The sequence below is a fragment of the Nuphar pumila genome, chromosome 15, assembly GCF_984573655.1.
Source record: "Nuphar pumila chromosome 15, dmNupPumi1.hap1.1, whole genome shotgun sequence".
In the NCBI taxonomy this organism is placed as follows: domain Eukaryota; kingdom Viridiplantae; phylum Streptophyta; class Magnoliopsida; order Nymphaeales; family Nymphaeaceae; genus Nuphar; species Nuphar pumila.
The window spans coordinates 17,489,638-17,514,713 of NC_143263.1; the positions used below are offsets into that span (position 1 = coordinate 17,489,638).

At 35.2% G+C, this 25,076-nt stretch overlaps 1 protein-coding gene across 1 annotated transcript in view; it reads right to left on the bottom strand.

The window, feature by feature from the left end:
• The window catches only part of LOC149814661 (uncharacterized), a 66,285-nt gene extending 41,427 nt beyond the window's left edge, over positions 1-24,858 (bottom strand). The window contains exons 1-2 of the mRNA XM_089990410.1: positions 24,443-24,858; positions 15,743-16,284 (exon numbers count right to left, since the gene is read on the bottom strand). Coding sequence (XP_089846536.1) covers positions 15,743-16,284; positions 24,443-24,767 — 867 coding nt within the window. The 5' untranslated portion in view covers positions 24,768-24,858. The remainder of the gene's footprint in view (positions 1-15,742; positions 16,285-24,442) is intronic.
• Positions 24,859-25,076: the final 218 nt, after the last annotated feature.

Sequence of the window (25,076 nt, forward strand, 5' to 3'; positions counted from 1 at the left end):
TGTATATAAATAGGGGTCCATCTCCCTTGTAAAGGTATGCTTCTTGCATATTTATTATTCAAATAAAGACATTATTTTTATCTTTCGTGTATGCCATTGGTGGCACTTGTGATTGTGCTATTCGTAGTACTTGTGTGTTTGTGTATTTTGCACTTGTTGGTGGATGCTTTGTTCGTGCTTGAAGGTGCTCAACCCCTCTTTACATTTTTTTGCTTGAATATTTGTGAAAGTTGTAGACCGTCAATTTTCAATCATTATAAAAACATGTCCATGTGTCAGAATCGGATGATCCAAGAGGCCATTCCTATAAAATAAAGCATGTAGAACGCACCTGTACGGTCAGATTTGAGAAAATTACAAAAAAAAACTTCAGAAGGCCGGTAAACTGAAGGTAGGCATGGATCAGAGTAGGCAGCTCTCTCTCTCTCTCTCTCTCTCTCTTTCTCTCTCTCTCTCTCTCTCTATATATATATATATATGTATATATACACCCAAGTTTTTTTAGAGTTCCACGTCACTGCATCCACACCCATACCTATGTGACATAGATCACATTTTAAAGAATGTTTGTTTGGAGGGAAGGAATAACCTCAAATCCATAGCTGCCTCACTAGTTTCACATGGCTTTGCAAACCCCTGATCCTAAATTCTTACATGAACTAACTGGATAGATATGGATCCAACAAAGCCAATTCTTGACACTGTTAAGATATATGTATTGTTGGGTATGTTTTTTTCATACCAAAGTAAAGCTAGGTGTACTTGGTATATCTTTAGTATATCTTTCGAATTTCCTTTTGTATTCTAGATATATCTTTGATATACTTATTGAATGTTTGGTCATTAGCCTAGGTATTGTATAGATTGAGCAGTATTATAAGTATCGTACCACATCGTACGATATGGTACGATACGTATCGTTACTTTGGGGGAAAATGATACGATACACACCCGTATCTCAATACGAGTGTGTATCGTACTTGTATCGGGTGTATCGTACGTTACACCCCTTATATCGTACCATATCATACAATACGGTATGATACATATCTTTTTTTTTAATCGTATTCCATAAACTTGGTTATTTTGTTTTTGTTTATATAATATGAAAGTATGAGTCTTGTGGCACTATTCTTGTGAGATATGCATGCAATATTATCTATGATTTTATATTATTTGATGTTTGATGATGTCTTATGTAGCTCATAGAGACATAAATGTGATTTTATGGTATTTTTTGCAATTTGTCATTGTTTCATGTGTTACGATTTTTTTAGAATTTTTGTTAATTTGTTGTGATTTTCTTGATTTTCTTGATTTTCTTGATTTTTTTGAAAAAAATATTAAAAATTTATGATACGTTTACGACATGATACGATACGGTGTTACTTTGGGCACCGATGTGGGTAACAATACGATACTTACAACCTTGAAATTGAGTATACTTAATGTATACCATTAGGGGTAGAATAGAAATTTTATTTTATTTATTTCTTAGTCATTTTTAAATGACTATTTTTTTGTTCCTTACTTTTATTTTTGTTGGTCAAAATATGTTGACCAATTTAGCTGTTGGACCTCTCCCAACTAGCCATTGGGGCTAGTCCCTCCTTTTTCTACCTCTTCCTCTCTTATATATATATTGGTGAGTGTGTGCTTTGTAAAAGTGAGATAGGATGATTGTACATATTGTGTGAGTCTTTTGTAGTGAGGTTTATATGTAAATTTTGTTTATTTTATTATTAATAAAAAATATTATTTTATTTGATTGTGTTCTTATGAATGTATAAACATATTTCTTATTTACGGTCAAATGAGTTATGTTTATGCTTTTGTTCCTCTTTATTTGTCTTTCGTTTGTGTCTCAGGTTCCATGCCACTTCGTGACATGGTATTAGAGCCAAAGAGAAGATCACCTTGGTGTTTGTCCTTTGACGATGAGCTCGGGATCCTCTTGGTTTGACTATGTGCTTTGTATGGTGTCCTTGATCGAGGTATGTATCTCAAATTTTTTTCTTAAGAAGTTTTTTGAAAACTTCTTGTTTTTGGCACTGTCATGCATTGTGTGTGAGAGTTCTTTTGTTGTAAAATTCTTATAAAAATTCTTACAAGTCATTTGTTTTTCAAAAATATAAGTTGTTTTCCCTAATTTTTGGTGAGCTCTTTCTTTTTCTAAAAAGGAATGTCTATTTGGTGTTTATTTTGTTGGTTCAACTTGATGTTGTTTTAAGTTTGATGTTGGTTTGTCGTGGTTTTAAATTGTTTTAGCATTGATAAATAGTTTATTTGTATTAAGTTGGGATATTGTTATCCTTAGGTGTGTGTTATTGTATTTGTTTTTTAACCTAATATGCTCTTGGTTCTTTGTTTTTTTTTTGTCATAAAGGCCTTTCTTTTGCTTAAAAAAAACTTTGTGGTTTTATAAATAATTATGAGGTTTTGATGCTTGCCTTCTACATACATGCTTTGTGTGGATAATCTCCTTGAGGAGTTTATAATCATATTTTGCATGTTAGCATGGGCTACAGTAATTTTGTTTCCGATGCTCTTGAGTTTTGAGTGCATGATGATATTCTTGTTTTACTTATAGGTGTTAAAATGTATCCATCCATTGTTGTAATTAGATATATTTTATATATATAAAAGATGATACATATACATATATGGTATATATGTATATGTATCCTCCTATTTATATATATATAATATATATATTTTCCTTTTGTTTAGCCGTAGGGGTATTTTAGTCTTTTCCTCTGTTTTACGCACATTCACTTTATGAATGTGATTGTAATTTATTTTATTTTTCTTTTTCTTTTATTTTTTATTTCTTTTTTCTCAAGTACCAAAAGGTACCTTGGGGGGCCCACTCAAATAGACGTTGGGCCCCTTCCAACGGTCACATTTGTGACCGTTGGAGGGGCTCCAACGTCTATGAGTGGAGCCCCTCCAAGGCTCCTTTTTGTTGTTATAAATAGGGGCTCTCCCCTTTGTATTTCTTAATCCTTGAGGGAGCTCTTGCTCCATTGTAACGGGGTTTTTACCCCTTCTCCATTATTTCTTCAATGATATGCAACTTATGACTTTATGTCATATTTTTCCCTTTTTATGGGTTTTATGTGTTAGCACATTATGTGCTTGTGTTGTTTCCCTTTAATGGGTATATTTGCACTTCACGTGCATAGGTATGGGTTCATTATTGAACCCAATGTTTTTCAAGTCATTTTCTAACATGGTATCAGAGCAAGGTTGAGATCGAGTTGCTCTTTGGTGCATCGGGAAGCGTGGTATTCAAGAATTTGTTAAAGAAAAATGGTGAAGTATTCGTTTCTCTCTATTGTCTTTCTTATAGTTATTCGGTATGCATTCTATTTCTTTGAGTATTGTATGAAAGAATGTAATATGTTCTTTTCTTTATGTGTGCTTTTTGTCATTATGTTTTTTTTGAGTTACTTGCTACTCCATTGAATCGTTTTTGTATGTTTTTCTTTGAAAAACTTTAAATGATAACTTGTTTGGCGAAAAATTAGATATATGATTGCACAAAACTTGCTTTAATGGGTCGGTAAAAATTTATGACCGTTGGAACTTTGAATTTACATTTTAAACCTAACCTTGTTTATGAAAATACCTTTATATGAATGTTTAGTCTTTAAAGAAAGGTATGTTAAGATTAAAATGCTTGTGAAATGTAGTTTTTTGAAAAATGTTTGGCATATATGAAAAATTCCATATTATGTGTCCGTTTTATATAAGCAACATTTAATTAAGAAAGTTTTTTTATAATACCAGTTGAATTAAGTTTTAAAATGGTCTTATGGAATATGGTGATTTTCTTTCCATCTTTACACTCTTAAGGATGTTTTCAACATTTAGAGAGTTCTCTCTCTTTTCAATAAGAGACATTTATATTTTTATGTTGTGATTGTTTCTTATGGGTTTTGGTGTTTGCCCTTTTGTTTGTTCATTAGTAAATGTTGTAAGTGCTTAATGCACTCTTTTGTTTTTCTGCATATTTCATTACAAAAGTTATGGTCTTCACTAATGTTTATTGTGTACTTATTTCATTAGGAGTAGGTAATAATCTATTAAGTCATGTTTTTTGATAAAACTTAAGAGTGTTAAATTTTTCCTCAATAAATGTTTACTTTTTATTTAAGCCATAGTACAATCTTACTTATCATAAGGTTTTGTTAATGAATCTATTTTGTTGGGATTTCTTCCACTTTAATGGAGTTTTCTCCTTCTTTGGGAGTTGTATATGTTTTTTGTTCAAACTCTCCTTAAGGAGCCTTTCGGTCCTTATAATCTTCTTGTGAGTATATACTCTTTTATGAAGATTTCATGATTGTTTATCATTTTTAAGTTGCAATAGTAGATTTCATAAGTTTTCAAACTTCACCATCTTTATGAATGCCTATATTGGCCTAAGTTTGTTATTTTTGAACTTCACCAACTTCACCGTTTAATTGCACCTTATGTCTTTCATAGTTAAGGCTTGTTTGTTCCAAATCGGTTCATACACATGATGTTGCTTAATATTTCATGTTATGTTGCATAATAAGCCTTTTTTGGTGTACAAGACTTCTTTTGAAGATTAAGCATAATTCGTGTTTATGCAAAATTGTTTTGATGGATTATATTGGACCTTTGATTCAATTTGTTAATCGGTCCTCTTTGTAAAAACTTTTATTTGGAAAATGATTCCTTATGTGTTTATTGCCCTTTTGTGGCATTTATGTTTGTCCATCACATGTTATTTAATGCATCATTTATTTGGCCTTAGTATTGTTATATTAAAGATGTTTGTCGAGGTGAGTTATGGGCACCTCGTGTTGTATCATTTTTAGATTGTCCACCTTCCATATTATAGATGGTTGTTGAGGTGAGTTATGGGCACCTTGGGACTCTAAAATGATTTGTTATTTGATCTCTAATTATGAGTGTGTCACTCATTTTTTCTCTTGTGCCATTGATATTATGGATGCTTCTATGTAAATGTGATGGACATATGGTATTTGAAACCTTAAATGTTTTAAGGTACATTTAAAATCAAGATGTTTTGGGATTATAGCCCAACCTTTTATTTGTTTATGAATCTTATGAGTGCATTTGCACATTTGTGATTCCGTATGATGTGCTCGTTGTGCACATGTGTTCTTGTGTTTTTTCACAAGTGTTCTTGGTGTGTATGTTCACATATTTGTTCTAAAGAATATTATTTTATCGGTTGTAGTATCTTGTTGAAGATACGTTTTACTTGCATTTATTCCAAAATGCTATTATGAGTATTCTTTTTTAAAAGGAATATTGTTTCATTCGAGGTTTATTTTCATTACAAGTTTATTGCCTCAAAAGTTTTTTCCTTTTATGCCCATTATCTAAGTGTCATCATATGTAGACAAGAATTTTATTACACCTTCGTGTGTTTTTAGCCCTTTGTTGGCTTTTGCTCTCTTGGTCTAGTAGCTGAACACATTTGACTTGAGTGTTTTTATATGTAGACAATGCACGTTGATTCACACCATGGTGTGTGATTTTTAACCTATGTTGGCGTTTGTGTTCTTGTTCTAGTCGCTTAGATGCATGCCCATGGTTGGCTTATTTCACTCATTTCAAGTGCCATCTTATGTAGACAAGATATGCATTGTGTTTTTTGCCCATGGTTGGCTTATTACTCTTGTTCTAGTAGCTGAACATACTTTGTTTTAAGTGTATTTTTTACGTAGACAAGAGATACTTTTTAGTCCATGTTGGCATGTATTCTCTTGTTCTTGTCGTAGATGCACTTATTTCAAGTATTATTATATGTAGACAAGAGGTTCTTTTTACACACCTTTGTGTGTGTCTTTGGCCTTTAATGGCTTTATATTCTTGATCTAGTAGCTTATACACTTGATTTATGGGTTTTGGAGGACTAATGAGGAAGTTGTTTGTAATGAATAAACTATTATTGAAATTTGCAAAATTTCATTCATGACTTGTGTTTTTCAAGTAAATCATCTTTTTGATATGCATATCAAGTTGATTTCTTAGCATTTAATCTATATATTAAGTGCTTATGGTTTTTGCCACCCTTATATGTAAAATGTTTTTTTTTAATTAAGTGTGACTTTCATAAATGTTTTTAAAAACCTTGTGAACTCTTGGGTTTATTTTGCCTAAAGTATGCTTGGAGACTTCGTTTCTCTTATTTGGAACTTCACTACATGGTTGAAGCATGTTTTAGTTCTTTGAGTATCAATTCATATAATGATTCGTATATGCATATGCTCTTTATGGCCTTTTTTTGGGCTCTCATTCAATAAAGCATATGTATGTTATGCCTCTTCGTAGACTTCTTGTGGTATCCCTTAGTGGATCATTTTGTTATTCCCCATTATGGGGTTATATTTGTCCAATGGTGGACCATATGAATGCATTATGCATTCTTGCAATTTTTGCATAATTTGCTTCCGCTCATTTTGTTTTAACATAATGTATGATTTAGAAACTTTGGTTTTCTAAATTTTTCGTTTCATACTAAAGTAACTATCATATTATGCATAAATTTTGCACCTTGTTAGGTTTGTTCCTTTTTGATTAAAGTGCAAAGATATTGTTTACTTGTTCTTTGTTGTTTTCTTTTCTCAGGATCTTGGAGATAGGACAAAGGGAAGTACCCTGGATGGTTCGAGAAATGGGTTCATCATTTGAAGATAATTGGAGGAAGGCTATTTCAAGTTTCATTGCATCCTTGCCGAAGCCTCGTGGAGTTTTGCCCTTTTTTCAATCTTTTCGTTTCCCTGCAAAGCTTGAGGGGGGGTGTTAAAATGTATCCATCCATTGTTGTAATTAGATATATTTTATATATATAAAAGATGATACATATACATATATGGTATATATGTATATGTATCCTCCTATTTATATATATATAATATATATATTTTCCTTTTGTTTAGCCGTAGGGGTATTTTAGTCTTTTCCTCTGTTTTACGCACATTCACTTTATGAATGTGATTGTAATTTATTTTATTTTTCTTTTTCTTTTATTTTTTATTTCTTTTTTCTCAAGTACCAAAAGGTACCTTGGGGGGCCCACTCAAATAGACGTTGGGCCCCTTCCAACGGTCACATTTGTGACCGTTGGAGGGGCTCCAACGTCTATGAGTGGAGCCCCTCCAAGGCTCCTTTTTGTTGTTATAAATAGGGGCTCTCCCCTTTGTATTTCTTAATCCTTGAGGGAGCTCTTGCTCCATTGTAACGGGGTTTTTACCCCTTCTCCATTATTTCTTCAATGATATGCAACTTATGACTTTATGTCATATTTTTCCCTTTTTATGGGTTTTATGTGTTAGCACATTATGTGCTTGTGTTGTTTCCCTTTAATGGGTATATTTGCACTTCACGTGCATAGGTATGGGTTCATTATTGAACCCAATGTTTTTCAAGTCATTTTCTAACAATAGGCACGCTGAATATTTATGCATTTTGGGTTTATAGCATAAAATGTGTTTGTATCTTGTATGCACTATAGATGCATGATATTTTTGTATTCTTTGTTGACTAGTATATGCATGTGTTTATGCACGTATAGCATTGATCTATGAGTTTTTGGAATGATAACATATTCATGTATGCAAATGATCCTTTTTGAGCATGCATTCTCGTATAAATTTTTTGAAAATTGTGTGATGTATTTTGTATGAGAACATTATTATCCTAATTTGAGGAGGTGTGAATATTATATTTGTTGTGCCCATAGGCAGCCTATGCTCTTCTTGATTGTGGTTCTTTGGAACTCATTGTGTGATTGTGATGGTCTTATACGCATATTACATACATGTTTTATTGAATATATCATGTATGCATGAGAACATTTTGGGTGATCGTTTGATGATATCATATGTATTTGTGAGAATTTGGTATTAAAGCATCTTTTCGCATATAGAACTTTGAATGAAGTTATTGTATTTCCTCTTATGGAATTTGTTATGAAGCTTATGAATGCTTGATGTGTGAGGATTTAAGCATTATACTTGTATATAGTAGTTGCACCATTTATTATGTCTTTTTTGTTAAATCCCTTTGAAGATTCAAATTTTTCTATTGGACTTTATTTGAAAAATGTGTTTTCAAATCAGCTCTTATTTGTTTCCTTTTTTGGAAAGTGTTTTTCAAGGTCTTGTTACCTTTTTGGTTTTGGTTTAGCTCATCACAATATTTCTTTTGAGGATCCATCACTTATTTCTTTTGGCTTGTTGGAGGTGAGTTGTGTGCACCTCTTTTATTGTGGAGTCAGAGATATTTGTTGAGGTTAGTTGTGCACCTCACTATTGAATCAATTTAGATTGTTGGTTTATGAGTGTGTTTTTGGTACTCAATTTGGCTCTAATTGATGTTTGTTTGGTCTCTCGCTCTGAGAGTGACTTGAATCACTCAATTATAGTGTAATTTGTTGTGATTGGATGCTTGTATTGATTTTATCTGTGATGGTTATACTTTTTGTTGAGACCATGGTGGTTCATCCCATATTATCGAAAGTTTGTAAAATTTATTGTCCTTGCCTTGAATTGTATATTATTTTTCAAATCATCTTTATTATGTTCTTGTTGACATTAGTTTGTTTTTATTACAAGTTCTTTTTACCGCTCTTGTTTTTCCACTCTCCCCTATTATTTGAGTGATTTTTCTTTGGGCAAGGGATCTTATTTTATTAGTTTACAACCGTGTTTGGTGAGTTATGTGCACCCGTTGTAGCTGAGTTTACAGTTTTACAACCATTTGTGAGGTAGGTGTGTGCACCTCTTGTAGTTGTAGCTAGTGTTTATTGTTAGTTTAGATAGACGGTATTGTTGGTGCATGGTCACTGGTATGGTTATTGCTGACATTTGTTTTGATCTCTTATCCTATGTGCTGATACACTCGGATTGTGAGGATGTTGAGTTGGAGGTCAATGAGTTGATTGCTTGTGGTGAGCAAACTATTGTTGAGAGTTGCAAATATCATTTCTCCTATTATGATTTGTTGTTGTATATGGCATTTCTTTTTAAATCTCTCCATGTATTTTCTAAGCTTTTTTGCTACCCATTTGCCCTTGTAAGGAAAATAGTTATTTTTTGAACAATTTTCATGCATTACTATGTGCATTAAATATGCTTTAATTGCATGTTGGATATATATGTTGAGGGCATTTAGATTTGTTTTATGTTTGTTATATTGCATTGTATGAATTGAATTAATTCTTCTTTTGTTGTGAACTCCTTTGAGCTCTTACATTTAATATGCATGTTGTTGTGTTGGATTAGTATAATTGATGATTTGTACCTTTATTTGAAATGTTTAACTAAGCCTTTGGGACATTATTTATGCATAATTGTTTATCTCTTATTGATATTTTATGTCTAATATGTGTTTGTCTCTTGGACTTAAGTGGTCAAAATTTTACTATGATCAGTATTTATGTTTTCTTGAAAAATATGCTGATTTTGTGGTTATGATTGTCTAAACTAGAATTCTTAAAGAAAAAAATTGATGTATATTTTTTGTGCCTATCTTAATGACTATTATATATTGCTTAAATTGTTGCTAAAAATTTTAAATTATTGCTTAAAGTTATTTTTCTTGATACTCACTTTTAAAATTGTGTAGTTTATTTTCTATGTATGGTACTTTTAACTTTTGTTGGTGTGCTTGACCATCCTATATATATATATATATATATATATATATATATATATATATATATATATATATATATATATATATATATATATCTATCTATTTTAATTTGTATTTATTTTTAAATTGTCATTCTTGTTAAAAATATATTTGTTTTGAAACTATATACATATAGTCTAACTATTTTTTTTAACTTTTATTGTGTTAAAGACCTTTTCGTTTTCTCTTAAAACTATTTGGTTAGGATATTTTCCCTTGTATAGTTGGAACCATTGTTCTCTCCACAGGTTCTTAAAGATGATATGGGTTGAGAAAGTAATTGTTAGTCTTTAAGAACTTATTAATTTTTTTTATGCATCATATCATGAAGATGGAGATGGCTGATGAGCTATGTCACAGGGATTCGGCTAGGAGGGTGCCGCACCCGCGTCGACGCGACTCGACGCGGGTGCGGGTGCGGCACCGGGTGCGGTCAACCCGATCCTGGGTGCGTTGACCGCACCCAGGATCATTAAGGTCCATTTTTTTAAAAAAAAAAAATTGCCCAAATGGGCTTCGAAATTTTTTTAAAAAAAATTTATGCTGACAGTCTGTCAGCTGCTGACAACTGCAAAATTTGAAAAAAAATCTGCCTATTCCCCGACCCCCTATATATATATATATTACATTTTTGCCCCTGCCGCACCCCCACACCCGGGTTTTTTGGAAGTGCTGAATCCCCGCACCCGCACCCGCACCCATGTGACATAGCTGATGAGGTTATTCCATAAGTTTGAGGGGGTGTTAAGATATGTGTTGTGTTTTTTCATACCAAAGTATACCTAGGTGTACTTGGTATATCCTTTGTATATCTTTTGAATTTCCTTTTGTATTCTTTCATATACATATTGAATGTTTGGTCATTAGCCTAGGTATTGTATAGATTGAGTATACTTATTGTATACCATTAGGGGTAGAATAGGAATTTTACTTTATTTATTTCTTAATCATTTTTTAAATGACTTTTTTTGCTCCTTTTTATTTTTATTTTTGTTGGTCAAAATATGTTGACCAATCTAGTTGTTGGGCTAGTCCCTCCTTTTTCTCCCACTTCCTCTTATATATATATATATATGGGTGAGTGTGTGCTTTGTAAAAAGTGAGAGAGGATGACTGTACATATTGTGTGAGTGTTTTTTAGTGAGGTTTATATGTAATTTTTGTTTATTTTATTATTAATAAAAATTATTATTTTATTTGTTGGTGTTCTTATGAATGTATAAACATGTTATTTCTTATTTATGGTCAAATGAATTATGTTTATGCTTTTGCTCCTCTTTATTTGTCTTTAGTTTGTGTCTCGGGCTCCATGCCACTTCGTGACAGACACATGATCCTTAACAGACTTCAAACCAAATTCTCCATAATGTTGACACTGGATACTGTCCAAATTTTGAATGTGCAACCTGCGCACAACTCAGAACCAAATTTGTTATACTAGAGAATCTCAACAATGGCTTTCTCTTCAAGGAGTCCAAGCTTAGTAAGGAGACTATCAGCATGACCTACAAATGTGTAAATCCTAATCAGCTCTATCATCAAAATGAGCATTCTTTCCTTTCTTGGTGGGGTAACAGCTTGGTGGAGGCACTGAGTTGCCTTCACACGTTCCATAATATCCTAAAATCAATGATTTTTCACAAAGCTGTGCTGAAAACATGATTATGTTGTCCTCAAAAGATCTCAAGTTTATGCTTCATACTTTAGGTACAAAATGTAAGGTTACTGTTAAAATGTATAGTATATGTGACACATTTGTATTGTGTGTATATATATATATAGCCTTTACTGTGTATGTCAGGGGTATTTCAGTAATTTCATCTTGTAACAGGTGTCAATCTACTAGGAAACGACGACCTCATGTTTTTCTAATTCTTTAGAGTTTTTTTTTCTTATCCTTTTGTAATGGCAGTTGTACAGCATTGGGTGCTTTGTGTAGTGTCTCCTCATCCAAAAAGTGTTTTGTGTAGGATCTCCGATCCGGGAAGCAAATACTACATGGATCATTTTCTTCTTCCAAAAAGCAATTTTTGTTATAATGTTCAAAATGTAAATTTAGTTTTATGGCACCAAAGATTCGAACATCCTAGTTTGTCAAAATTATCTCATGTACCTCATTTAAGCAAATTTTATAATGAAAATTTTTATTGTGAGGATTGTATTGTTGGTAAAATGAAAGCTCTCTCCTTTAAAAAAAAAAACCTTTTCTTCTAAACCATTTGAATTAGTGCACTTGGATGTATGGGGGGAACCTTCTCCTATTTTATCTAAAAGCAGTTTCTTTTATTATGTAATATTTGTTGATGATTATACAAGATACTCTTAGATATACTTTTTTAGGCACAACAATGTAGTTTTTAATAATTTTAAAAAATAACAATAAAAAACCAATTCAAGACCAAAATTTCTATCTTCCTCTCCGACTCTGAGGAAGAATTTATGTCAAATGATTTCAAAACTTATTTTGAAAATAATAAAATTATTTATCAAAGATCATGTGCCTATAATCCTCAACAAAACGAATTAGCTGAGAGAAAACATAGGCACATAATTGAAACTATAAGAACTCTTTTAATTGCAAAAGATGATCAAAAACATTTTTGGGTTGAAGCATGTTTGACGGTCGTATATCTCATCAACTGACTCCTGTCATCCAAGCTTCAAAACATCTCTTCTTGTTTTAAAGTTTCTCCCGATTATCTTAGATTAAGACCGTTTGGATGCAAGTGCTTTGTTCTCATTGACAAAAATAATAAGCTCCCTCTTAAAGCTATACCTTGTGCTTTCTTTGGATATGGAGAAACTCAGAAAAGGTTTAGATGTTTTGATTTCAAAAATAACAAACTATATATATATATATATATATATATATATATATATATATATATATATATTCAGGAATGTTCGATTTCTGAAAAATGAAAGTTTTTTCAAAATGTGCCTAAGAAAAACTGAGTGTTCTTTTTTGCTTGAATTATTGCCTCGCAGTAAGGGTGATTCTTCGTATGAGAATGATATAGATAAAGAGACTCAATCAAATCAGGATGGTGAAAACATTGAAACTGACCTAATATAATTCAATATAAAAGATGTGACAATAATAGTCAACCAAAAGCCATAGAAAGGTACTCTACCTTAGAAAATCAACAAACTTAAGTCGTTAGAAGATCATATAGGACTTCTAGACCCCCCGATTTGTTTCATATGAATCCTTTTCACCTCAATATAGGGCTTGTCTAGCTAGGATTTTTGCTTATTTTGAACCTACTACATATAAACAAGCATAAGAATATCCTGAATGGGTAAAAGCTATGAATGAAGAATTAGGAGCACTCGAAAAATCCATGACTTGGAAAGTCTTTGATTAGCCTAAAAGTATGAAAACTATAAGTTGTAGATGGGTGTATAAAGTTAAAACTAAGAGTAATAGGACCCTAAAAAGAAACAAGGCCCGGTTAGTAGTCAAATGGTATGCATAAGAATACAGAATAAACTATGATAAAACAGTTGCACCAGTAGCTAGAATGACTTCAGTTAGGACCATGGTTGTCAGTTGAGGAAGCGGGAAGCGGGAGCGAGAAGCGAGGTACTTTCAAAATTTTAGGAAGCGGGAAGCGTGGGACCACTTAGGAGCGAATCGGGAATCATCTCGGAAGCGACCTAGGAAGCTAACCAAAAGCGACCTAGGAAGCGAGGGGGAAGCTAAAAAAATAAAAAAAAAAATACAAAAAATTTGAAAAAATGGGGGAAGCGCGGGGGAAGCATGATGGGAAGTGTGCTTCCCATTAAAGGGAAGCGCGCTTCCCATAAAAGGGAAGCACGCTTCCCATTTAAAAAGGGCGCTTCCCCGTGCGTTTCAAAAGCGCAACGTTCCGCGCTTCCCCACTTACCTAGGCGCTTCTGGTAACTCTGGTTAGGACCCTTATTGTTGTTGTTACTATTAAATGTTGGCGTATATACCAAATGGATATTAAAAATATTTTTTTAAATAGAGATTTAAAAGAAGAGGTTTATATGGATTCACCCCCTTGGATATGAAGTCCCCTCTCGTAAGGTACTTCGATTGAAAAAAGCTCTTTATGGTTTGAAACAGGCACCTAAAGCCTGGTATGATCGTTTTAGTTCTGTTATGCTAAAGTTTGGTTTTAAATCTTGTTATACTGATATTACTATGTTTACTAAGAAATATGATGCAGGTATTGTTATACTTCTCCTTTATGTTGATGATATGATCATTACTGATGAAGACAAACAAGAAGCAAAGGATATTAAATGTATTCTTAAAAAATATTTTGAAATGACCGATCTTGGATTTCTCAAATTTTTTCTTGGAATTGAGGTTGCTTACTCTCCTAGAAGATACTTGCTTTCTTAAACCAAGTTTGCTAATGATATTATTGGTAGGTCAGGCATTACTGATGAAAAAAGGGCGGACACACCAAAAGTTATTAATGCCAAGATGAAGATTAATGATGTGATACCTCAAAATGATCCTACTCCATATCACCAAATGATTGACGCCCTGACTTATTTAACTATTATTAGGCTTGATATTGTGCATGCAGTTCATACTGTTAGCCAATTAAAACATTCTTCCACCATAGTTCACATGAGTGTTGTGATGAGAATCGTTAGATATTTACAAACATCTACCTCTAGAGGTCTTTTGTTATCTTTTTCTTCCGAGGAAATCCAAATGATCGACGCTCAACTATTGGTTTTTATGTTTTTTTAGATGATTTTCTAGTGTCGTGGAAGTGCAAAAAACAATAGAAAGTATCTTTATCATCCGCTGAAACTGAGTACCGTGCAATGGCTACAACAACATCAGAGATCGTTTGGTTGCGAAGATTACTTAAAGACATGAGCATTCATCTTCAAACACCTTCCAGACTGTGTTGTGATAATAAGAGTGCAATATACATAGCTGACAACCATACATTTCATGAAAGAACCAAGCATATCGAAATGGATTGCCACTATGTGCGTAAAGAATTTTTAAAGCACACCATCACTCTACCTTATGTTACTTCCAAATATCAACTACAGACTTCTTCACCAAGGCGCTTTCGTCACCTCGATTTTATTTTATTCTTGACAAACTTTTGGTGATCACACCGTAAGTTTGAGGGAAGTGCTAAAATGTATTGTATATGTGACACACACACACACATATATATATATATATATATGTGTGTGTGTGTGTGTGTGTGTGTGTGTGTGTGTGTGTCATTTACTGTGTATGTAAACTGAAATACCCATCAGGGGTATTTCAGTAATTTCATCTTATTACAGGTGTCAGCATCCTTTTGTAATGGCATCTGTACAGGATTGGGGGTTGGACCAGCCCCAAAGGCTAGAAATCTAGCTCTTAGGACTGGCCCCATAGCTAGTTGGCCAGCCCCTTGTTATATGAGTGCCTATTTAAAGGCACTCATTGCCCTTGTATTGCCTATGCTTGTTGCAAAGCATATTTGAGTAAAGACTTATTTTTTGTGTTGTTGCTCTCTTTTGAGAGATTGTGTGTTGGCTCTTTGTATTTGGCTCATTAGAGGCTTTTATACTTGTGAGTGTGCATCTTTATAGCCACTTTGTGGCATTGTACTTTGTGCACTTGTGGTTTCATTACAGTTACCATGATCAAACTGAATGGAAACTTCAAGCATAAGCACAATTCAACCACAATTGACCGTTATGGGAACAATTCTATAGCTAAACTCTATAGTTTTCTTCAATCAACATTTCTTGTCAGTTATTAGTGCCATGTCTAGAGTTTAATAACTCTTTATAAGAGAAATAAGTCTCTTTCATGTATAAACAATAACAAATACGAAAAGATTTACATCTAATAATAGTGATTATCAGCCAAAGCCAAATAAAAGGAAATGAATGCAACTCAAGCACATCCTGAAGTGAAATATAAAAAAATGGATGAAATGACAAGAAAATCTAGTAAATATGAAATTGCTACCAAAGAAAGCATGACATGAGTGACGACAAAAAGTACACAAAAAAATCATATAAATGCCCAGAATATGACCTTTGCTTTCTTAGATGACTTTCTAGCATTTGGAAGTAAGATTAACCTGACACGAGCATCAGTTGCTTGACCCAATAATTGTGCTGCTTGCCTTTTGCATGATGCCTGGAAATCTACTAAGCATTTCATTCGATTTCTGAGCTCTTTGTTCTCACCAATCATTGTCTCAATCTGTATCAGCTTACTCCTAATAAATTTCTGACACAACCTGTTCTTCTTAAGAACTTCAATGAAGACTCTGGCAGAATCAGAGAAGCCAGATTTCCTGAGTGGAACTGGAGGGAACCTAGATGATTCATCTTTCTCAGGGCTGCATCCCACAGGACCAGTAGAACGGGTTCCATGGTTGGAGTCATCAAAAGATCCTGATTGCAAGGGCGCAGAAAGAGTAGTGTTTGAACAAAAAACCCGCTCAAGTGATGTACCACCATCAGTCGTGTGTTCAAACAAGATGCTGGCAGAGTCATGCTGCAGCATTTCTCCAGTATTACGAATAAAGGCATCCTTCTGTATGCAACTGTCAGACTTCTTTTTTATTTCATCTACATAGAAAGATACAAAAATAATGAAATAAAAATAAGAAAAAAATCATTTTCAGCATCTTTTAAGTGAAAAAAGTGGAATATGCCTAGCCTTCCAATGGCACACACACATACATAGTAATCGGGTCGGGTTGGCGGGTCGGGTCGATGGGTTGGCGGGTCAGCATACCTCAACACGAACCCGATCCGTTTATTAAACGGGTCGGCTGTGACAAACATGAACCCGACCCATTTATTAAACGGGTAACCCGACATGACACGGTTAACCCGTTTAATAAACGGGTCGGGTCGGGTAAACAGGTTGGCGGATCGGGTTCGGGTAAACGGGTTGACCCGCCCACCTAACTTCTCCCCCCAACCAAAACCCTAACCCCTAGGGAGAGCGAAAATGGGGTGGTAGTTCTCCATAATGAAGGGTGACGCGCCGCAGTCCAAGGACGGCAAGGGGAAGGAAGGGCGGAAAACGGAGAAGCCGGCGACGGACGCGGCGGCCGAAGAGCAGGAGGTCCCGGGGATGAATGGCGCCATGGAGGTGCCGAGGCCCGATGCCGTTACCGTCTTCGAGTTCGGCTCCGGCGACAAGATCACGCTCACCGGCTACTGCCCCGTCTCCGACGAGCTCGAGGAGTGCCGGTGGGAGATCCTGTCTTCTGCGGGGTCGAACGCTCCACAGTTCCGGGTGGTCTTCTGAACGGTCGGTGTCGCTTTGGGGTGGGTTTTCCATCCTCTATTTGGTTATGTACTCTTTTGTATGAAGGAGATGTTTGTTCGTTCGTCGCAACTTCATCGAGCTCATCTTATATTCTTTTGGTTGAAATTTTATAGGAACGTTAAGCTTTTTATAAAAGAAAGGCTTCTTGTGTTCTTTTCTTTCTGTTGGTTTCTTTCTTTTGTTTCTTGAGCCATTTATTAAACGGGTCAGCCGGGTTGGCATACCCCTAACACGAACCCGATCCGTTTAATAAACGGGTTAGGCGGGTCGACCTATTTACAACACGAACCCGTTTAAGCCAAACCCGAACCCGGCTAAGAAGCGGGTTGGCGGGTCGTGTCAGATTTTGCCACCCCTACATACATACATATGTGTGCATGTATGTATGTATAGAGAGAGAGGGAGAGTGTTAAGTAGCTCCTAAATGGTTCATATCCTAATAGTCCTAAATACTTTAAAAAATATATATTTGCATGCATTTTTCGCTTAATCCTAACATGTAGATGTGTTCATCATTGCTTATATATATGTGTGTGTGTGTGTGTGCATCTCATTGTCTCTATCTAAGTCACACAGACTCGGCTATAAGGTCGACGCACCTGCGTCGACACGCCCCGACACGGATGCGGCTTCGGACACGGGGCGGACACGGTCAACCAAGTGTCGGACTCGGTCAACGCACCAGGATGAGTCCGTTCACATTTTGGACTCAGACAACTTTGACCGAATCTATTTTTATTTTTGTTCTTTTTTAGGGGAAAAGACGTATAAAAACTAAAAAAAAAATCGATCTTTTTGTATATATATATATAGCCGAGTCTTATTATTGTTTATATATATATATAGTCGTGTCCCCTAATGGGCACAACTTTGACTGAGTCTTATTATTGTTATATATATTTTTAAAAATATATATACATATATATATAGCCGAGTCCCCGTGTCCAAAATTTTTGAAATTGCTCCGCACCCGTACCCGCAGCACCCATGTGACATAGGTCTCTCTCTCTCTCTCTCTCTCTCTCTATATATATATATATATATATATATATATATATATAAAATATATAATATAATATAAGAATAGAAATCATGGATTTTTTTTGGGGGGGGGGGGTTACTTAAATCTGACCATACAGATGTGATTTACATGTTTGGTTTTAAAGGGACCAGCTGTTATATATATATATATATGTGTGTGTGTGTGTATGTGTGTGTGTGTGCATCTCTCTGTCTCTCTCTATATATATATAATATAAGAATAGAAATCATGGATTTTTTTTGGTTTTTTTTACTTAAATCTGACCATACAGATGTGATTTACATGTTTGGTTTTAAAGGGACCAGCTGTTGCGATGCATATGCAGGATTTTTTAAGGCTTGAAAAGCAACGGCTCAGAATTTTTGTAAATATCCTAGCATCCAAAATCATGTTACTTTTGTCGAAAAAGCATGATCCAATAGACGATTCCTAGCAATGGACTATGCTGAACACATTTACAAGATTGGATTTGCAAAAGAAGCATCAGAAATGCCTAATTCACACCCTAGTCCTCATATTTTCAGTTCACATATCCTAGTGGATATATATATATATAGAGAGAGAGAGAGAATTGGGCATAACTGCAAACATCCAATAGCCAAACCCTATGTTACATGGAAACTTCAACTAGGCTGAAGTGTCGGTGTCAAACACTTCCTGACACTGACACTTTTGGACACAGCACCGACACTCCGTTTTTAAAATTAAGAGTGTCCAAAAATTTGGACACGTGTGTCGAGTGTCTAACACCTTAAAAGGTGTCTCGACACGCCGTGTCCAGCAAGTGTCATACTTGTGTCTAGTGTTGAGTATCATAGACATAGGTGTTCTGCTATGTAACTGTGACATGGCAAAAGGGTCGGCATACCCATGTCGACACAGGCGTGGGTACCGGGCGTAGCGCAGGTACGCCGCAGGTCGGGGTCCCACACTACGCCGCAGTTTCAGGTCCAGTGCAGACCCGAAATCCTAATATGACCCCGCCCTTCCTCTCTCTCTCTCACGAAACCCTCCGCCTCATCGCACTACCCTGCGCCCCACCCGAAACCGCACCCCACCCCCCGCCCTTCCTCCCTCTCTCATAAAAGCCTCACTCTCGACACTCTCTTTCTGCTCTCCCCAAAACCCCCCTTATATCTCCCTCTGTCTCTTGATTCCCCTCCTCCCCCTGTGGCTCTCATCTATGTTTAGAGACCTTCCCCTTCCCACCCTCGATAGGAGAGAGAAGGAGAAAGAGGGCTCTGAGTGTGTACCCGTTGATGGATTTGTGCATCGCGTTGTCAAAATTGGAAAGACTCAACACAAAGAAACCCTTTTGCTCCTTCGGCGCCATCCCGATTGGGAAACCCTAGATCGACAGAGGTACCTACCACTGGCTTTTTCGTCTTCGTCTTCCTCCTTATTCTCTTTCTTGCCCAGAGAGAGAGACGGTGGGGTGGGAGGAGACCCTTTCCTCCGTATTTCATCTTTTAAAATTTTCGACCCCCCCCCCTTTATTCATTTTTTAATTACATCCCCTTATTTATTCAAAATGTCACTTCAGGACACCCTTTATTCATTTTTTACCTACACCCCCCACAAACCAACAAACCATTATATGAATCTTGCATTGGACCCCACACTATATATATATATATATATATATATATATATATATATATATATATATATATATATTGTCATATCCCCGTACACTCATTTTTTGAAATTGTTGTATCGTACCCTCTGTACCTGTAACCGTACCCAGGTGACACTGGCGCGAAAAAAAAAAGGAAGAAGAAGAATCTTTAATTAGTTTATTTTACTTAAGTTTTGTTTTTAATTAGTTTATTTTACTTTTATTTTTAATTAATAAGCTTTTAATTAGTTTTAAATAGTTTTTAATTAGTTTTTAATTAGTTTTTAATTAGTTTTAAATTAGTTTATTTTACTTTTATTTTTAATTAGTACGAAGAAGAAGGAACTTTTAATTAGTTTAGTTTATTTTATTTTTAGTTTTAGTTTTATTTTTAATTGATAAGCTTACGCTTTATTTTTAATTAGTAAGCTTTTAATTAGTTTTTAATTAGTTTATTTTACTTTTTATATGTTAATCTCATATTTTTTAGTACTTATTTGAGATTTTCTATTGCTTATTGGTTGTTGCTTTATACGACATTATATTTTTCAATTATACAATTAGTTTTCCAGTTATGTAATCAGTTTCTTAGTTACTTTTATATGTTAATCTCATATTTTTTAGTACGGATTTGAATTTTTTTATTTCTTATTGGTTGTTACTTCATCAATAAAGCATTTCTTTATTTATTTATATTTCTAGATATTTTTTTATAATTTTTTAATTTTTCAAAAAAAAATTTGAGGCTTACACTTTACGCCTCGCCTCAGTTTTTGGTGGAGCGCCTCGCTACGTCTCAACGCTGTTTACAACACTAGTTGGAAGATAATTATCAGGGAAGTATCTATCATGCTAGCATCGAGCATCCGGCACTCTCATTAGTCTTGATGATTTGTTTTGATTTTTGTACTTAAAATCTTACATGTTCATATTCCATCATTGACATTTCTTTAAATCATCAAGGAACAGATCGCAAATGAGAAAGGAATATGCAATTTATATTTTATGTTTTGTTTGCATAGCTCTCTCTCTCTCTCTCTCTCTCTCTCTGTATATATATATATATAGTTGTGTTCAAATGTCTAGATTTTTAAGACCCGTCGTGTTCGACACTTATTCTCGTGTCTAACACCGACACTCATGTCAGTGTCCAAGTAACATAGGCCAAACCACAACCGCTTGACTAGGTAGAGAAATGTGCAAAAAAGATCTCTAATGACTTTGCTAAAGGGTTCCACAACCTTCAACACCACTTTAAAGCAATATTGTTTGTATCGTAGTGTATCGTATGATATGTATCGTAACTTTTTATAAGAATGATACGATACACACTCATATCGCAATATGAGTGTGTATCGTATACGTATCATACGATATGGTACGATACAGGCATGTATCATATGATATTGTGTCGGCACACTTTAACAAGGGTTGAATCGCATTTTTTTCTTTTTGGGTTTTAAATACCTCTCGAGGGTCGACTCCCTCATTTGTGTAGAGGCCATTAGAGGGGTATTCACACATCCTAGGATTCGCGAGTGTAATTTGGGGGTCGATTCGTGCTCAAGGGAGAGGACTTTTGCAGTTTGCTCAAGTAAGAGTGCATTTTCACCCAATTTTCACTCAAGGAAGTTGGATAAGGTAAAAAAATATTTGTTCTTTGTTTCATTTGTGTATGATTAAAGTTGAAGGATGGAAAGCTCCTTTTTTTTATATTTTAGAAGATATTACTTTACTTTTAGTTTTTTTACCCTTGATCTCATTTTTTGTGCCCTTAGAACTCAAAATTTGTCCCTAAGTGAACTATTGAGCAGTGTTTTACATCTTTGTAGTGATTAGATTTAGTAGTTCGTGCTCTAGGAGGTCGATGGAGGGTGGAGGTGTTGGAGGATGCCTCTTAAAGGATCATGCATTAAAATATTGTACACCAGTTGACTTGGAGATCTGTTTGAAAGGAATAGCAAAGTGTAACTTTTGTGGTTTTGTAATGCATAGAGGATTGAATAGATTTAAATGTCATCTTGTGGGGCATAGAAAGTCCACCGTGAAATTATATAAACATCGCATTTTTACTAATATTCGTGTTGAGCTTCTTACTAGCCTTATAGAAGATGATAAAAGAAAGATATGAGTGTGTGCAACATTTGCGGGAGAAAAATTGTCAGAGGTGGTTCCTGATTCAGAAGATGAAAATGACCCATCATCATCTCAAGCCATTGAACGATACAATAAACGAAGAAAATCATTGAGTTGAAGTTTAACACTGAAGATTACTTTTATTATATGTTTTTGAACTCTAGATTTATGCATTTCCCCTTAATAACATTTGTGTAACTAAAAACTGTAACTTTAACTTTTACAATGAGTTATGAAAACTTTTTGGCTTTTGAATGTATCATTATTTTGTCTTGGCCGATTGTATTTGTGGCGATTAGATGTGTGGCTGCAGCATAACCAAATGCATAGTTGTTTAATGTTTAAGAGCATATCTATGTTTAGTTAATCTTATTACATATTATATGATTTTTTACGATACGATAGTATCTTACTTTGAGCCGAACCGATAAGGGTTACGATACGTACAACCTTGCTTTAAAGCACTGCTAAATGTCATTTTCTAGCACTTTTTAAAGTGCATGCCATCTGATCTGCTGTGATTCAACCATTCTTTTCCATCTATTGGGAATCCACAAATATGCTCTCTCTCTCTCTCTCTCTCTCTCTCTCTCTCTCTCTATATATATATATATATATATATATATATATATACATATATATTATAACATTTTACCTATGGTTAGGAATGGAGAAAATATAAGCCCCAACTTAGTGACATTTTTTACTAATTAATTTCAATAATTTACTTCTTAAAATGATCCGCTAAACAATGATTTGTATGCTAACTTTCATACTTTAATAGATCGGTGACAAAATTATGTTTTTATGATTTCCAATTAATAAATTAAGAAAAAAAAAAGAAAAACACCATCATCCCAACTCCTAGCCACTGAAAGTTTCTCCACATGCAAAGGTAATGGGGTTTTAAAATTTGATCATTTGCACTCAGAAAAAAAAGATAGAACAATGATGAAAACACTAGAAAAGAAGTCTCCCTTCCCATGCCACCACCGCCTCCACCTTCCGGAGGTGAAATTAGAGATATCAATGGCTTGGATTCAGGTCAGATCCAACTGAACCCAAATCCATTTAGTCTAATTTAGTAGGGGAAGGTGCATCCGACTAGTATATGGTTTTTTACATCCAAATCTAAATCTGAATCTAATTGGAACCCAAATTTGTCAAGTCCAGATATAATGCTACCATTTTCCATCAAAATATGACTGCATACAATTAGGCACGATCCAATAAAGTATGTTTATCCCTAGTGAAAGCATGCTAGCCAAGAGCAGCAGCAGTAAATTAGTGTCCTTTCCAACAGTGCCAAAGTAGTAATTGCCCCTTCCATGATTAAAGCAGCAATGCAAAAGGCTTCAAAACATCCCAAATAACCATGCTCCTGCAAACTCTTCCCTCTCAAATGAATGGCAAGAATATAAAGTGAACTACCATTCTTTCCCAAATGCTAGCAATACTTTAAGGAGAGAAGTGATGATGGTGAGGGATGGATCCACCAATCAAGCGTCATTATCACAAATGAGTTTTAAAAAAGAACAAATAAATTTTCGCTATGTTTCCAAACCTTAAATTTAGGGTTCAAAATATCATTTTAAAATCTTTTTTAGGAAACAATGCCAGTCAAATATGCACAAATTGATGTTCTAGGAAATTTTGAGCATCATACATGGAACCTAAAGCAACCAGCCATGAGATTTCTTGTGTACCATGTCTAAAGCAACTAGCCATGAGATGGTTTGTCGAGGTCCCAAGCCCCATATGGCTTGCTTGGGAAACCAATCCATAGTCTATGAGTTGAAACTTGATAGGACAGCTGCTTAACTCCTACTGACAGATTGATGGTTCGCCCTGTAATCTGCATGGAATGCCGTAGATAACATGTATGCAAATCCATTAACAATATGCATTACATTGACGCAAAATAATCACTATATGAAATGTAGTATGACCCTCGAGGTGACATATTATCCCCCTTCTAGTCTGGTTTTCAATAAAGTTTGAAGCATTTCCTTTCCACAACAAAACAAAAATTGAAAGAAAAAAATAGCAACGAGATCCTTCTAACTAAACATCGACGACATGAATGTTGCTGAATGTGAGCTTTCTGATCTCCAAACAAAAAAACAATCATTGGATAAAGGAGTTTGAGAGAATCAAGTCACAAGAATTTTGTTCGCATTGAATTGTCTATTTGCCAAAGCAACTCCTAAACTACGTATGCTGATAATCTCCCCCCAAAAAGTGATCACATTTTCTAAAACTCAACAGATAAAGGTCACTCAAATTCTTTAATCCTGTATTTAGCGAAGTAGAAGCTTATAGCCTTAACACAAGCATTGTGAATATTAAACTTGTTAAGCTATATTTCCTTTCCAGAATCTGACGCTTTTAGGATTGTTAGGAATAATTCAACTACTAGACGCACATTTAGATGCTGCGAACTCAGTGGCATCCAAGTTTCGCAAAGCGAGGCGCGTCTCCTCTCAAAAAATAGATTTGAGCCGAAAGAAAGCAAGTTCTTTCCTTAATCAGTGTAAGCATGGAGTTTTTGCTCCCCTTTTCTTTTTTCTGGCCGAAAAATACTTCAATCGTTTAAAGAACAAAGCAAAGGAACATCCAAAGGCCAAAATCAAAACCGTTGAATTCTTACCGCTATTGTATTTGGAAAACCTCCGCTCGATCGCCCGCAGCGTCTCGAAATCGTCCTCGTCGAGATCGGACGATCCGCCGGTGCTCCGTACATTGATGTCTATCGGAAGGCAGAACTTCTTCTGGATGCTTCGGACGAACTCCAGGTCATCGATTTCCTCGCTCTCGTTCCCAGAATCCGACGGCCCGTCGGGAAAGGCGGCCTCGGCGCCGGCGCCCGTGAGCATGCAGGCCCTCTTGACCGCCTCCATGTCCTGACGGAAGAGCTCATCGTCTTCCTCATAATCCTCCGCTTCATCGTCTTCGTCGTGGCGCAAAGAATTCATCGTCTCCCACGTCACAGAGAGAACAGAGAGAGAGAGAGAGGGTTTTTGAGGGAGTGGGTAGCGAGCGGGCGGAAGAGGCGCTACGACAACCCCGCTCGGGACGTGCTGTGTTGTTGGACTTTGGACATCTCTCTGTTCGCGAATGTCGGTTTAGAGTCTCTGGGTTTTTTGAAAACGTAAAGGGAAAGTTGGTGGGGGAGAGGACGAGCGGCGCGCTACGCGGGAATCGGACTGGACGGGACACGAACCCGATACGGTATGGCCTCTGTTTTATCTGGTATGAACCCACTCGTCATATAATCGGGTCGG